General features: G+C 36.1%; 2 protein-coding genes across 10 annotated transcripts in view; one reads left to right on the forward strand and one right to left on the reverse strand.

Annotated features, from left to right (window-relative positions):
• Mp (collagen XV/XVIII-type protein multiplexin) overlaps positions 1-12,142 on the forward strand; it is a 193,641-nt gene extending 181,499 nt beyond the window's left edge. For 4 of the 7 annotated variants that reach the window (XM_070668208.1, XM_070668211.1, XM_070668215.1 and 1 more), the window contains 13 exons: positions 4,326-4,355; positions 4,516-4,876; positions 5,151-5,542; positions 6,155-6,259; positions 7,565-7,817; positions 8,151-8,234; positions 8,383-8,477; positions 8,560-8,652; positions 8,747-8,869; positions 8,967-8,981; positions 9,199-9,393; positions 9,499-9,614; positions 9,738-12,142. In XM_070668208.1, coding sequence (XP_070524309.1) covers positions 4,326-4,355; positions 4,516-4,876; positions 5,151-5,542; positions 6,155-6,259; positions 7,565-7,817; positions 8,151-8,234; positions 8,383-8,477; positions 8,560-8,652; positions 8,747-8,869; positions 8,967-8,981; positions 9,199-9,393; positions 9,499-9,614; positions 9,738-10,035 — 2,160 coding nt within the window. In that variant the 3' untranslated portion in view covers positions 10,036-12,142. The remainder of the gene's footprint in view (positions 1-4,325; positions 4,356-4,515; positions 4,877-5,150; positions 5,543-6,154; positions 6,260-7,564; positions 7,818-8,150; positions 8,235-8,382; positions 8,478-8,559; positions 8,653-8,746; positions 8,870-8,966; positions 8,982-9,198; positions 9,394-9,498; positions 9,615-9,737) is intronic. The other 3 variants (XM_070668210.1, XM_070668209.1, XM_070668212.1) reach the window with 3 other exon arrangements.
• A 1,049-nt stretch (positions 12,143-13,191) lies between these two features.
• Positions 13,192-16,344, reverse strand: Hpr1 (THO complex 1-like protein Hpr1). Of its 3 annotated transcripts, none has more exons than XM_070668227.1 (9): positions 16,062-16,344; positions 15,292-15,978; positions 14,976-15,223; positions 14,808-14,834; positions 14,441-14,734; positions 14,216-14,365; positions 13,872-14,019; positions 13,558-13,791; positions 13,192-13,456 (listed from the first exon to the last, which is right to left on the reverse strand). In XM_070668227.1, exons 1-9 carry the CDS (start codon positions 16,095-16,097, stop codon positions 13,301-13,303), a joined length of 1,980 nt encoding a protein of 659 aa, XP_070524328.1. In that variant the 5' UTR covers positions 16,098-16,344; the 3' UTR covers positions 13,192-13,300. The 3 variants fall into 3 exon arrangements, with proteins under 3 accessions (XP_070524328.1, XP_070524327.1, XP_070524329.1); XM_070668226.1 differs by having other exon boundaries at positions 13,558-13,794; positions 16,062-16,337; XM_070668228.1 differs by lacking the exon at positions 14,808-14,834 and having other exon boundaries at positions 13,558-13,794; positions 16,062-16,335.
• Positions 16,345-16,739: the final 395 nt, after the last annotated feature.

Here is a 16,739-nt window from a genome sequence, read left to right on the forward strand (position 1 = left end):
CGTATCGCCCCGCGGGGAATAAGAAACTGTGCACGTAATAACGGTCGAGCTGTAAGTCCGATCCGCACCCTCCACCCTTTTCTCGTTCGCGTTTTCATTGAGCATCCTCTCTCTTTTTCGCTTTGTCTCCCTGTTTTGTCGCGGTTTATAGCAATCTATTCTTAAAAACGCGAACCTCACCCCGTTTTTTTTTTTTTTTTTTTTTTTTTACCAGGTGCAAAAAACGATCCCGAATTGCGCTGACAGGTCTGCAATATTAAAACGATGTTCACAGTGTGCAACAATACATCTATATATGCGCGAAATTAACGACGGTAAAAGTTTCAGCGTGAATTTTGTGCGAACGAATGTGATTTCGGAGATGCTACGCGAATATAATGTAAATAAAAAATTCCTGACCTGATTTATTTTCCCAATAAATAAACTTTTTTTCTTCGCTCGAACTTTCAGCGAATACGATATACATATAGGTGCAATATTTTCGACTTTTTTCGTAAAGGTCACTACAACGTTTCAACCAATATAAAAGAAAATTCAGCCGATAATGAAAAAGTAAAAAAAAACCTAGTGCGCCGTAAAAATAAAAGAAAATAACTTTGTTGTCTTTATTGCCATATTTTCTATAAGTGAAAAAATATTTAAAACAAAACGTAAATCATTATTCGTATAATTCATTTAACTTGATGACGCGACGATGATAATATTAAAGTTCTTTTCAATTTCGCTATCGCGACTTTTCCAATATTCAACGTTCGCGATACATTCATTATCGTTTTAGATTTTTCGATTTGCAATAACTCTTTGAGGTAAACATCGATTTTTGGCAAGCGTTCGGATAACGGTGCATGGAACAGGTCAAATCTACTTAAGATTGATATTCCATGCTGTCAAAGTCAGCGCGGTAGTGGTTCAATTCCTGAAACAGTTTCTGGCCACGGGAGAGAAAAGAAATCTCCGCGCTGTCGCGGGAACGTAACGATCCTGTCGCACCTCAAACCGTCAATTTACCCCCGGAGATGTGGTCGTTTTTCATCTTGTTCTCTTGTTACGCGGTTTTCGCAACGAAAAGCGCAACGACGTCGCGCAGAAATATAGCGTCGACCGGCGTGGTGGAATGAAGAGCATCATCGCCACGCTATCGAACCAAATCGCCCCGCTTTATCAACGACACAAACCCATGACGCGGATACACCCGCATATCACTGAAAGATCGACGGTGACGCAATATTTATCCCACCCTCATACCCGATTACGAAGACGTAAAAAATAAAGGGACAAAAAGAGGGATAGGGAGAATGCAGTACCGCGCGTTAGTTTTCTGTTTTCATGCCGGTGGCATGCTTCCAAATGTTACACCACCAAAAAAAAAAAAAAAAAAAAGTCGAGCTGACCTAGCCTGGTAATTGTTGAGACGTCGCAGCGGAGGAAAAATCTCGTTACTCTTGGAGCTGAGAGCGCGGAAAACATTGGGAACTTCCTGCCACTGCAATCGCACTTGGTCGACGATAATCCATTGTAGGATTACACATTTGAATTTTATATTGTGACAAATGGATCTGACAAACGTCGTTAATATAATATTATAATTCTTTAATTAAATTCTATCGCTTACGAGCGTCAACTTGATCCATTTAATATTATATATCTAATTACAAATTTTATTAATCTTTATTAATTTAGAAAATTAAATGTTGACGTGATATTCACGTGTTGGCGCGATGCCCTCGAGAAAAATAATTTCGTATTTGATTCTAATCGAAATAATTCCTTGAGAATTTGTAAAGGAACGAAGAAAATTATTACTTTGCGAATTAGATTATACGTATACCTATCGTACGGGCAATAAATCCTAGCATTGTGACTACGTAGCAATATCGATCATTCAAGCAGCTATAAAAGAGACATACGTCTTTACGACATAACGAATCAGTGAGCTTGCAGCTTTGTTTAGGAACCGAGGAAAACCATGACAGCTACAGCTGCAACATAACGATCTATACTTGGATGCAGGTCGTTGAATATAGGACGATTTCAGACAATAGAACCACGTTGCTAATAGTTAATTCCTTAGCGCGGATATACGTCAGTGATAGACATTCTCAACAAACAGATGACGTCCAACTGTTATATGTATAATATTCGTAATATTGTTGATTCTAAAGCGCTACTCACGTTTATTAATCTTTTTTTTATCACAAAAAGGATTTAATCTGTCCACTGTGAAACATGCTTGTCTCGCTTAACGAAAACTGAACAATATGAAAAAGATCTAAATTAAAATTTAATGTCATATACATTCCACCTTTTACTTGTATTCTTTAATAATACGTGCAGTTTTTGCTTGAAGCACGGTCAATTTTTATTTATCAAAAATGGTTAGACAGTTAAGATTTTTCAATAATTAAAGATAAAAGTAATAATATATATTAAAAAAAAAATCCTGAGAACTCGCTTATTTATATATTAAATAATTAATTAATAATTATGAATTGCGGATAAGTAACGTGTGTGGAATTTTCTTCAAATTATTTCAATCTCTACAGTACTTAAGTAATGAGAATTAAGCATCGATCGCTTAGGGTTTACAAGCAGTTCAATTATCGACGCTCGGCCTGACGATTACAGAATCGAAATAAAGCGAGTTAAAATATTAATATATATCTGAATATCGGGCGTTATAAATATTGCACGTTACAAAGCTAACCATGTCGTTGGGACAGTTCATGCAAAGACATAACCGCGCACACGCATACGGCAACGGTTATCTTACGTGACCTCACCTCGTGTCGGTCCTTTCTCGGATGTGCGAAAGCCCGATTTCCCCCGGGAATACAGAAACCAATTTCTAGGCTGCCTACTGCATGTGCCAGCTAGGTGTACGCCAGGTAGAAAGGAAGGTTTGGAGATGCGCGGGTGTTGCGTCTTGAAACGTCGTTGAAGACGGGCCAATAATACTCAATTCAGATGTTCGCGCGTTTCGAAATGTACACGTGTGCGGGCACCGATCGGTTCGGCAGATGTTTCCCGGCAAGAGCGATCGCGGCGGACTGGAATTTGAATGAACAGAACCGAGCGGAAGAGAAAATTCGGAAATTGTATTAAGGCTACGCCACGATGTATTACCTCTGGAGAACTGCTTTAAAGTAGAAGCGGATTTATAGACCTGTACTGTACATGCGGTAGGAAGTAGAATTCAGTGCGAATAAAGTACCATTGAATTCTAACGGAAAGATACATACGGGATAAACTGCCTAATTTTATGACTTGTAGAAAGAATAAGGGAAAAGGAAAGAAGAAGAGATTCGAATAAATTTCCACGTAAAAGAGACGTTAAACTGTATCGCATAAATGCGCGTGTAATAGGCATTAGGTATGCGCATACACGATATCGATGTGAAATATTAATAAATTACGAAACATGATAATTAATCCAAATGCATTATCATAATTTGATAATATTTATGTTTTTAAACAATAAAATAATCTATAATAAGACGTATACATCGTACATAAATTCAAATCTGATAATTTTATAAAGAGACAGAATATATATGCGATTTATTTTGTTGTTGAATTTATAAAAAATGAAGAAGAAGCTGCACATATATCGTTGCTCTATAGAAGAAGTCTAAAAGTTTGAAAGCGTTCGTGAGAAGCTCTGAATGGGTATGACGAGCTATGAAACGAATGGTGCATGGCATTGATATATAGATGTACAGAAATCGCAGCGACATGATTTATAGAGAAATGCTGTACTAATGCGAAAAAAAAAAAAGAATAATCGCCTCAAAACGTGGGCGGTAAGAAAAAGAAAAAAAAAATCTTGAAAGTATTTTTCTGTATTAATATTGATTTCGTACGATTTAAAGAACATATTGAATATAATAAATTATTAAGTAATAATTAATCTATCCTCGCTCGGAATTTTAAATGTAAGGAGATGAATTTTTTTACAAACAATACATTAAACACATAAACTTTTAAGTAACTCTTAAACAACTCATTTCTATTAGTTTCTTTTTCGAGAGCATTACCTCATTTTCGTAAAAAAAAAAAAAAAAGTTTAAATTACAAAGCAAATAAAGGAAACTTGTACTTAAGTACAACATTCGCACGTATCACGATTCTATCGCGCAATTCGATTTACACTAAAGCAATTGCGGATCACGTGCCATCAACAATTGTTCGCGCAACGATTGTTCACTACTAATCAATGGCAATGCAAACGTATAGACGGCAGTGTCAGGCCGGCCCGCAAGGCTTTCAGTCTCGCAACGTTATTCCAACGATCTAACGAGGAAATTTCAATTATTATGCGCATGCAGCCCAGTTGGAAACCTCGAAATATTTACAGAGTGAGTACGGACCAGAGCATTCTGATTGCGTCGTAAATACCTTTCCTAATACTTGAAATTCCTTTTCCAAATTATAAGATCCTAATTAATAATTAGTACATGTAGAATTTTCTTAATTACACGTAAAGTAATTTCTTCATAAAATAATTTGTTTATCCAGCCGGAAGGTATCACTATGAGACCAGGACTTCCAGGACAAAAGGGTGAGCCAGGCATATCAGGAAATCCTGGCCCTAAAGGAGAAGCCGGAATACACGGATCCAAGGGTATCAAAGGCGAACCCGGGCACAAAGGTGGTAAGGGCGATCATGGGAAGGAAGGTCCTAGAGGAGTTCAGGGCTTTAAAGGTGAACCTGGCGCACCTGGTGCACCTGGATTACCTGGCGCACCCGGCGAGAACGGCCGACCTGCGGAAAAGGGTGCTAAGGGCGATACGGGACCTGAAGGAAAAATAGGATCTCCAGGACCCCCCGGTCCACCGGGTGTGGGCGGTTCTGGTGGTATTAACGTGGGAGACTTAGGTGAGATAATGTAACAATTTTTCTTTAAATATATATCAATTAATGCAATATGCATTTTTTACTTTTTTTTCTTCTTCTTTTTTTTTTTATTTGATTAAATTGATTTACTTAACGTTATCTTTTATATAATAAATGAAAAATATACCCGAATTATTTTTCGTTAACTATTCTATTAATCGTAATCATTGTATTTCATATATTTTAATCGTAGATTTTTATTATATTAAAACGGAGGGCGACAAAATGTAAGAGAATAAAATATTATTTAATAAAGGATTTGGCACAAAAGGAGATAAGGGGGATTCTGGAGCGATCGGATACCAGGGTGATAAGGGCACGAAGGGCGAGAAAGGCGATAAGGGTGACTCCGGGCCAGCTGGTATTCCCGGAATAAATGGTATTCAAGGACCTCAAGGAGATAAAGGCGAACCGGGTAAAGACGGAGTATCAGGATTACCCGGTATACCTGGCACTAAAGGTGAAAGAGGTGAGAGAGGTCCTCCTGGAGCCACTACCGTCGCCAATTCCGGGGACTATATTACCATCAAAGGTGAGAAAGGCGCAGAAGGAAAACGGGGTAGAAGAGGACGCCCTGGACCGCCTGGTCCTGTGGGTCCTCCCGGAAAACCAGGAATTACGGGAGAAATTGGTCTACCAGGATGGATGGTACGAACTTTGATTTGTTATTTCACTTGCGTTGTAATAATAGGCTAAATAAATAACTAAACTAATAGCCACTAATAACAATGATATGAGAAAATAACGTTAAATATCACATAATAATAATTAAAATGATATTAGCACTATAAATTAAAATAATGATAATTTAGTAATGCTATGCACGGTATTTAATATCATTTACACAATATGTGTGCTCGCATTAAATAATATTCACAGCAATGTATGAATGAACGTTCTATAACAGTTTATCTTGAGCCATCTCATTTCTAAAGCCTACTATTTTTATCTTTTTTAAAATGCCAACTGAAGAATATGAAGGTAAGCTTTTAATCAAACCGCATGAAAAATATAATATAAATTCTGCACAATCGTCCAAAAAAAAAAAAAGGTTTCGTAATTTCTGAGTAGATAAATTGAAATATTTTCTTCGTATCTATTTATAAGATTAATTTAGTGATCCTAGCTACACAAGAATAATATTTATTAAATGTTTGAATGTGAATAAAAATTATATATTACGCGTCGTGTCGCGATAACCGAATCCCTTGCGCTAATTAAAACGCGAACGGGCGATTCATATGTCACTATCTTTCGTAGGGTCGTCCTGGGACTCCTGGAATTCCGGGAAGCATCGGGCCAATGGGACCCAAGGGAGAAAAGGGAGAACCTGGCGCACCGAGTCCTTACGGCGTTTCCGTCGGTGTAAGTATAACTTCCAGTTTCTTGTCGTAGTACCGTCCGCGTAAACTTCCTACCCGCGCTAACTTTACATATAAATCCAAGCGTTCTACCGAAAGGCGAAAATCTAGAATCAAGTCTTGTCTTCGATACAGAATTTCACGCGAGTGAGCGATCTGTCAGTCTATCGTTCGCAAGTAACGAAAACAAGAAATCCATTGGCCTTTGTTTCAAAAGGTGAGATGGGTGAGAGGAAAAGAAGTGGAAATAAAAATAATGGTTTTCACCTCGCGCGGTTTCGGTCTGGCAGATTAAAGTGGCGGGCCACATATATCCGTGTGAATAGGACGATGCTGGAAGTCTTTGAACAACGGGCAGCGTAACGCGAGTGATGGAAATTAATGCAAGAGTGCGCTTGGCGTGTTACCCTTTTTTTTTTTTTTTTTTTCGCGTCTTCGTCGCTGGATTTATTCGTTGCGCCGAACAGAAATTTTCTCCGCCGCGGCGAACAGAGTTTCGCGAGCTGTCACGGCCGACAACTGACAAATAACGCGTGCTGATACGCGCGATAGCGCTTCGCTTTGCTGCAAATTTGCCTGCGTATACAACATATTCGTATATATAGCGTCAGAATAACAATTTTTTAACATATTACAATATTTTGTTACGAGGCAAATAACAGACTAGCGATTGCACTAAATAAAAAAAAGTAAAATATCACAAAATTCATGTAATTTTAATTTAGATTAGATTTGGGTTTAATTCCAGCATTTTCATGAAATATATTTTTCATTGCAATTTAAAGAGAAGTAACAAAAAAGAAAAAAAAAATCATTGAATTCTTAAGATATTTTTTTATACACCCGCGTCATGTCCTACTAGAATTTCTTACAACGCTATATATCCACTGAAAAATCGTAACGATCTAGTGAATGTAATAAAAAGAAATTTATCTGATGAAAATCTTATAAATATACCAAGTACATAGACAACGATAAAAATTGCTCGAGATATCTATCACTTTTCTAATAGCATAATACAACATTGATACCGACAAGGATAAATTATTTCTTGAAAAAAAAAAAAAAAAGCGATTACACTCGACCAACAGGAAATTCCAATATCGCCTTCTCACGCCTTCGAAAGCATGCGCCTATCGCATAAACCGTCTCTTCTCGACTGAGCATTTGTGAAATACGAAAAAAGATAGAAAAATATTGCAACGAAGAAACGTCGACGGAAAGCCGACGTGATGCACATAATCTAATCGATGCATCTTATTTTTTCATGTTTTCGATAAATCAGTTAATTTGTTAAATATGTTTTTAGATCAAAGGTGATAAAGGGGACGACGGTTTCCCCGGAATTCCGGGACAAGCGGGAAGAGACGGTCAGAAAGGACCTCCAGGACCTCCCGGACCTCCTGGAACACCGTCTCAAGGAAAATATATTCCAGTTCCGGGACCCCCAGGTCCTCCCGGACCGCCTGGTCCGCCCGGCTTGTCTTTAATCGGGCAGAAAGGGGAACCTGGCATTGGTAGAAGTCACGTTTTCGGGGAAAGAGATTACTATCCTAGACAAGGTAAAGACATTGGGAAGTTGACAGTTATTATCCTAATAATATTTGAGTGTCAGAACGTCGGTAACAAAATTAAAATTGTGAATTATGAATTGTTAGATATTATATAATATATAAATTATACAATTAAACTAATTAAGATATTTGATATTATATTCATAATTTTTATCAGCTCATCGTTATAGTAATATAATAGTTTGACAAATTAGTTTCGGTAATAATATCTTGTTGAAATTATTCTAATTGTCGCGATGAATATCGGTATTACCGAGTACGCTTTTCGTATATACCAAATATTTATAACACAATTAAATTTTACACTCGCATACCCACAAGGAGCCAGAAGTAGTCTGGACGAATTGAAAGCTCTACGTGAACTCAAGCAACTGAAAGAACTGAAAGAACTGAAAGAGCAATTAGGTAATATCTCTACAATACGATACTCAAATGATTATGCACCAAAATCGCCGCTCTTTCGAATAGCTTATAAACTATTTCTATTAACTAACTGCACATTGATACCGATATTTTTTTATATTTCTGAACAACTTGAACAATTTTTTTCAAGGTGTTGTTACTGCCGCTACAAGGGGACCTTTAGAAAGTACAACGAAAATTGTGCCAGGAGCTGTTACGTTCCAAAACACAGAAGCCATGACAAAAGTAAGATTGCCTAAATGATTAATCGACAATAATTACCATCTTAATGCGCGAATTTATTTTGATATTAATCTTGCATTCACAGATGTCTAGTGTAAGTCCAGTTGGGACCTTGGCTTATATCATAGACGAACAAGCTTTACTAGTCAGAGTTAATAATGGATGGCAATATATCGCAGTCAGTACCAAGCAGTATTATTACTCTAAATTAGCAAAATATGGTATTGAGTGATTATGTGCCAAACTTAAACTTGTGTAAATTAATTTTTTAGCTTGGATCACTATTACCTATCACAACGCCAGCACCACCAACGACATCCCCACCGCCAGCAAATCCTCCATTTGAAGCCTCCAACTTAATTAATCAAATACCCGTAAAAGCCGACGGAACAGGAGTAAGTTGAGGATTTAAATTTATTCCACGTAAGATATATTTGCTAAAGTTAAATGTGTTACTATCAAATTTACGTTTTTTTTCCCTATGCTGCGCAGTGGTATCCGCGAATGGTGAGATTGTGGCATATATTTCATAAAATTTGTATTCGAAAATTTTTATTTTATTTGTAAAATAATATTTTACTTTTATTTTAGATTACTATGCTCGAATAATTAAAGAAAATATACCTTTTTTAATTAAAATGTTCATAAATTTATCTGTAACTAAAAATGTATTTTCTTATTTTATAACTAGAAATATTTGTCCTACTCGAATCGTATTTTTCAGTTAAGAATGGCTGCGTTGAACGAGCCCTTCACCGGAGATATGCATGGTATACGAGGAGCAGACTACGCTTGCTATCGACAAGCTAGACGAGCAGGGTTGAGAGGTACCTTCCGTGCTTTCCTTAGCTCTCGAGTTCAAAACGTCGATAGCATTGTTAGATTAGGAGATCGAGATCTTCCTATAGTTAACATAAAGGTAAGAAAGTAATTTATCATACAAGGTTCTGTATATTATACATTACATATATGACTTTTCACTGGAAATTAAATATTTTACTAAATAACAATCTCAACTATTTAGGGCGACGTACTGTTCAACTCTTGGAAAGAAATGTTTAACGGAAATGGAGCGTACTTTTCTCAAAATCCTAGAATCTACAGCTTCAATGGAAAAAACATTCTCACTGACTTTGCATGGTAAGAATATAGAGAAAAAAATATATAATGTATACTTAATATTATATTACTTTTCTTTCTACTGTAAGTTCTGTTTTTTTTTTTTTTTTAAGTATTATAAAATTAATATTGTCTTAATCACAGGCCTGAAAAAGTCGCGTGGCACGGCTCTCACAAACTCGGCGACCGAGCGATGGACACTTATTGCGACGCCTGGCACTCGAGCAGCTCGGATCGCTACGGATTAGGTTCGCCGTTGACCGGCGGTCGACTATTAGAACAAGTACGATACTCGTGCGACAATAAATTCGCGCTGCTCTGCATCGAGGTGACGAGCGAGCTAGTAAGAAGACGGCGAAACGCCGACAGTCCGTTAGATGACGACGTCGAAATGTCGGAGGACGACTACATAGAATACTTGGAGGAGCTCATGCAATACTGAACACTCGCACCTTCGACCATCCACCATCGCAACGCGAAAATCGAGCCGTTATGTAAATAGGAATGCAGATACGCTGCGTTCCTTCGCGCGATATATATATATATATATATATATAAGAAAAGTCCCACGTTCAAGTAATAATTCATATCGATATACATATCGTGAGGTCATAACGTGTGCGAGCAAACATCACATCTCATTTTTCGCGTTCCCGAAATCACGAATCTACTTCCCAAAGGTATAATTACTTGTACTCTCCCCCTCCCCCCCTTGCGAGTCACTAGCCATCCGCTTCAGTCGCGTCTCAGTTATCTTTTCTCTAGATCTTTCTTAAGCATAAAAAGAAGACTGATCGTCTAGATACTCGTCAGTGTTTCGTCGTATTGCGTATTCGTACCGGGTATTGCCCTTCCTATCACCCGCTTTCAGAAACTTCGATCGCTCGAGGCCTTTTAAGAAAGCTCTATCGCAGTTCAGCGTTAAACGTCCCCCGCCCCCTTTTCCCCTCATCATGATAAACGTCCGAAAATACTTGTGGATCACGAAGCGAGTGACGCGAACCCGGACAACGTATGTAAGATTCATTCAAGCCCGCGTTTATGGCGCACTTTGTTGTATATTAATGCTGCAAAGCAAACGTTTAATTTTGTCCCTTCTTATCAAAGATGATACAATGGACAACGGTCCACCCATTTAGCCTACTTTTAAATTATTCGAAAGTCAGAAAATGCAGACGAATAATATTTCCAGCTAGATCTGCATTGATAGCTTGTTGCAAGAATAAGAGATCTGATTGTGAATACAAGTAATTGAAGTAATCTCAAAAGTAAGTAGCGATTTGAAATAGATTTACTCGATATGAGCAGAAAATTATAAATTTTCTCTTTGCGTAACGATCTTTTCTGAAAGAGATTTAATTTCAATTATTCCGAGCCTGTAACAATTTAGAATTTAGGCCCTCAATTACTTATATAAACTCTCTTTTAATTTTTAAGTATAAAATGGCAAATATATACTTATACAAATCCTCAAGTAGTTAAAACCTAGATAGTTACATTCGGTAACGCAAATGTTAAAGTGTTGCAAGTGCGCTGCGAATGCGGGCTGTACTGTTTAGGGAAGTAATTACTTAACACTGCCCTAAATAAAAGTCTAAACGAAGTTCGTATCCGCGATCAAGCTGCATTTACATTTTAGCTGATACATATTGAGTGTGTATGTTAGACGTAAGAGGCACATCGATTAAGGAGTTTCAGACGACGAGTTGCCCGGCTCATTGTCAAAGATTTATGCTCCGTGTAACTTATCAGTCGTTGAAAAAAAAAATTAATTAAATCACGCATCAATTTAAGATCGCTTTAAGAATAATCAATGAGCAAATTTTTTTAATGTTTGAAAATCAGAAGGAACCGGAAGTTAATTATTAACAAAAATTAATTTAAAACATTGTTTCCAGTTACGTTAAAATTTCTTTCTGTATCTTATAATTCCAAGTTTCTTTTTTATTTGACTTTTAGCTAACAGTTTTCTAATATTGTAATAATACTGTAACAAGCAGTTTTGATATGCACATTGTTAGTTTCTGTATATACCGTTAATTTCTTATAATGACTAATTTATTATATATAATGTGTAATATCATAAAATCTAAACACACATGCGTTTGAATACCAAAGCTCTACAATGAAATATACATAATAATTTATATATCTTTTCTATTTTTTGCCTACATCATGTTTTCCTCTCCTTTTGCTCTGCAGAATTTACATTGCTGATCTTTACGTTACACCGAGCATAAATCAGATCTAAGTCAATGTCTATAACTCAAAGATATACCATTAACGTGAACATAATTTATTACATTTAGATGTTGATCGTGAGACCACCATACGTACATTTAGGTTGTCAGCAGGCTTGTTGGCGAATATTTCCTGCGTATATATGTAAACTTTTTTAAGTACCATCAGTAGTAATCCGTGACTTACCCGAAAAGAAAAATACAATCAATTATCCTTCGATATAGTTTGCACCGAAAATGTTTCATTTCCAAATTTTATATTATTTGTACACTTTATTATTGTCTTTCTAAATAAAATATGAAAAGGAATTTTTGCCGAATTAATTACGTTACTTTCTCGTTTATGTATGTACATACGTACAAGTGATACACGACGGAAAAGACGGAGTGCGTGTGAACGGAGTTCAAAATTTATTACGAAAAATTCTAAAGTAATAACCGTATTTTTCGTCCACCGTCTAGCCAGATATTTCGTTCAAGAAGCAAGTGAGATCGCGTGACGATCTCAACTACGAAACTACACGTTACATCCGAAAGAAAGACGCGCTTCGGGATTCCAGCTTCTTCGCGAATATAGACGGATTATTTTCGCATGTTCACGATATCGGAATCTGTGCTTACCTTAACGGACGATTGCATCTGAGCGGTCGGCGGCGTCAGTTTCCATACGGTGTTGAACGCAAGGGAACCCACGGTGACTGAATACCCTCAGCGATTGCACTTCACCTTGAGCAGCGTTCTCGGCAGAAACTTCCTCCCGGGACGCACTTTTAACACCAAAAATCCGCAATCAATCCGGAGCAAGTCGTGCCGCTTCCCAACTCTACCACTGCCGTGAACATTTTGAATGCGTTGTTGCGCGCGTAGTCTCGCTTGGGACGAATATCGGAATCTGTGCTCACCTTAACGAACGATTGCATCTGTGCGGTCGGCGGCGTCAGTTTCCGTACGGTGTTGAACGCAAGGGAACCCACGGTAACCGAATATCCTCAACGATTGCACTTCACCTTGAGCAGCATTCTCGGCAGAAACTTCCTTCCAAGACGCACTTTTAACACTAAAAATCCGCAATTAATCCGGAGCGAGTCGTGCCGCTTCCCAAATCTACCACTGCCGTGACCATTTTGAATGCGTTGTTGCGCGCGTAGTCTCGCTTGGGACGAACACCGCTTGTAACGCGATTGGTCACTCGTGTAACGCCAAGACTGGCATAGTCAAAAGAGTGACTACATAGCATTGTAAAAAATTTTTTTATTTTGCATCTTAATATAATTATTATTATTAATTCTTTAATATTTCTCACTATAATAATTTAAATAAAATAGTTACGGGAGTTTTACTAAACTGAAAAAAGCACGTTTATGCAGAAAAAATTTAAAACTGTATTACAAATAATAAAATATAGTACTGTTTCACATATGTTTGATTCATACAACTATTTTTGCTCATATTAAATTAGAAAAAGTTTTAGGATTTTAACACTGTTAATGCTTCATTATATTTTAAACCTTCTAATATATAAGCTAAATTTTCGACAGATGCATCTTCATCCTCTTCTGCCCATATTTCGAGCATAGTCTTGCATTGTTCATACGGCGTCGCTTTACTTTGGAAAAAAGTAATCTAAAATGCATTATCACACATTAAAGTTTCATAATTATAACATGTAATATTATAACAAATAGAATTCTTAATTTATTTATATACACATATAGTATATATACCTCCTCATTTGTATAACCAAATTTCGTTGCTAATTTCTTCCAATCATTTTTTAAATTTTCCGATAATTTTGCTACCATTTCCGGAGTGACTTTATTTAACTTTCTGGCTTTTGTGTCAGCACTCTCGGCATCAACTTGTTCGCTTTCCTGTTTCAAAACATCTTCATTAAATTCTTGATCGGTAGATTCCGAGGGTGGTGTCTCTTCGGTTTCCAATTTCACATCAGATTGTGTCTGCTACAAAATATAATATACAAAGAAACGTATAAAAATTAAGTAAAGTTAAGAAAAAATATTGAATATTAAATACTCACTGGACGATCTTTGGCAATTTTTTTAATCATTGTCTCAAGGTACTCAGGCAATTTATTTATAGGATAGTTGCCGTGAACAAAAAAGTGCGGACTTCGTCTTGCTAACAATCTTAATGCTCTCCAACCAAAATTACCATCGTTTACCTTTCTGTAAGTACAACAAAATTATTACAATATTAATAATAATTGCAACAAGTCATAAAACATATTTTTATATAAAAATAATCAATAATTTTTAACTAATAAATTTTAATTCTGTCATATTCTGTCTTAAATAAAAAATTAATTAAAGAATTAAAATAGAATTATGAGTTACAAAATATTTTAAAAACAATTATTCTTACTTATACTTATCGTCAACCATTGCAGCAGGATCTAATTCCATTATTGCGTCTTCAAAATACGTTTCTAAAGACGGAAGAAAATCTCTATCTTTAGATTTGCAGGCTTCAAGATTATTTGGACATAGATTCCACAATTTTGTGAGTTCCGTGCTATTAAAAAAAATAATGTAAGTTATTTAATCTTACTCGTAAGTGTTAATTTATTTATTTTTAAAACCTACTTACTTTCCAATGTGATATTTGCCAACTGCTTGCGCATCTCTGATTACATCACCGATTCGCCGTTTTAATCTCTTTGGTTTTCGTGGCTCCTCGTCATTTACACCTGAATTCGGTCGTTTAAATGGCGGGCATCCCTCATTTTTCCACGCATTCCAATGTTCTTCGCGTTTTAAAATATTTTTCACGGTTTCCGCAAACACAGGACCGTCCGGCGGTGTCTCGGTCAATAAAGTATGAACTTGTTCAGTAGTGGACTTGACCCATTCTACTTGATCCGGCTTGAGTTCGTGTGTCTCACTTAAAAGTAACAAACATCATAGTGATTCGATAACGTAGAAATCAGGAAACATTTAATTTAAGGAAAGCAGACCTTGTCTCATAGCCACTGGCAAGGAAGCTTTGAAAAACAGACATCTTTATAACCATTCAAAGACATTTGACTAATTGCCGAATAATTTGTTTATTTAATGGTATGAGGCTTGTGTGGATTTATTATAAAATATTCGTCATATTAAAACTTAATATTAAAACTACTTACGCCTTGAATTTTACAGTGCTATTCAGATACTGGAAAAGAATGAGAAATTGCAGCAGTACATATCGTCTGAAATTTGAATCTGACAGCTGTAACTCTAATAATTTTTGATTGGTCAAATATTTTGCAAAATAGTGGGTTTCTTTGTGAGGGCCTTCCATAGAAGTATCCATTTTAATACATGTTGTTGGATAACTACGTTGCTCCTCTAATTTAAAAGAAGCAAATGCTGATAACACATTAGATGCATGCTACAAAAAAAAAATACTTTTTAGTAAATGTGTAAAACAAATTAATTATTTTTTTAAAATTGACTTACAGCTGAAAAAACCTTCCAATGCATCTTATGATAGCATTGATTTGGATTTCTGAAAAAATCTTGTAGAGCCCAAAACTTTCTATACAAGTTATAATCAATTGGGATTTTACTTTCTGAATCATCCTTAGTTATCTGTTCTAAATTATCTTCTTCTGATTTTTCCAAGCCAAACTCTGTATAATTTTCTAGATTAAACTCACTAACAATATTCAAGCCAGATCTTTCAGAGAAAGGAAAGAACTTTGCAAGAAACAGTAGTATTCTGCCACAAAAGACAGTTTGTTGAGAACGTGACAGTCTTCTCAATAAGTCATTGCACATTCTCAGCAAGTTATTTTTACAGGCAGTAAAAAATAAATCTTCTTTCCATACAGCAACATTATTTTCAACAAAAGTAAATAACTGCTCGCATCTATCCAGTGTCTTTGAATCAAAAATATCGCCCAGTAGTACTACTGGCATACTTGCTGTGGCAAGATCCTTCCTGCATAACTCAATACAAAATGTGATATACGATTCGAGGGAACACACGTTTCCCGATGCATTTTCCATCAATACGACTAGCAAGGTATCTCGAAGAGCCTGATCAATCGCCGCTTTTCTGTCGGTATCATTTGCACAACGTTCGACGCACTTTTTTTGAAACAACGAAATGTCCGATACCTTAGAATACTGCTGCAAGTAATCCTGAAAAAGTAACAAACCTTATAGTATCAAACATAAATTCGCAAACAAGTTAAATTAAATAGATTCCAAACGTTATTACTTACACTATATTCTTTTCTCAATACTTCGAACATTGCCATGTTTTCGTAACTGTTATTATGAACCTTATTGCTCTTATCAAAAATTATTTTCGGTTTTAAAAGTTATCCCGTTTTAAGCATTTTCATTTCTTTTCGAAGCTTGTTATAGCAGAGAATTTAAGTTGTTACAATTCGCCTTGAAACAAATAAAAAGCATAAACTCACAAATGTAAATGCATGTCCAGTATGTCATCAAAATTATTTATAACCTTAAAGTCAGCTCCTAAGCTTGCCAACATAGCCACTGGCAAACCTAACAGCAGTTGGCATGATTTGCCGGTGACGACATCGTAGCGACCATTACAAAAAAGGCGTGACCACAGAATTGGCGGGATCGGCGCTCGACTGACCACCATCTTACTCTTTCTGTACTTCTAATAATTCCTGAGCGATTTTGGATACTCTGCATCGCGAAAACTTAAGATTCACGGATTTGTCATCTAGTTTATTTTTAATTTCTCGATCGTTTGTGTATATATATATATAGACGTATGATTAAATTATTGTTTCTTTTTTTATTGTAATTAAGGATTAAATATTATTTATACGATTGTTAATTAAGATAATCAAAAAATTAAAAGGTAAGCAAACTTAAAATTTCATATAAAGTAAAATTAACAAAATAAAAAAAGAGAACAACAT

This window comes from Cardiocondyla obscurior, linkage group LG17, assembly GCF_019399895.1.
Source record: "Cardiocondyla obscurior isolate alpha-2009 linkage group LG17, Cobs3.1, whole genome shotgun sequence".
Taxonomy (NCBI): Eukaryota; Metazoa; Arthropoda; class Insecta; order Hymenoptera; family Formicidae; genus Cardiocondyla; species Cardiocondyla obscurior.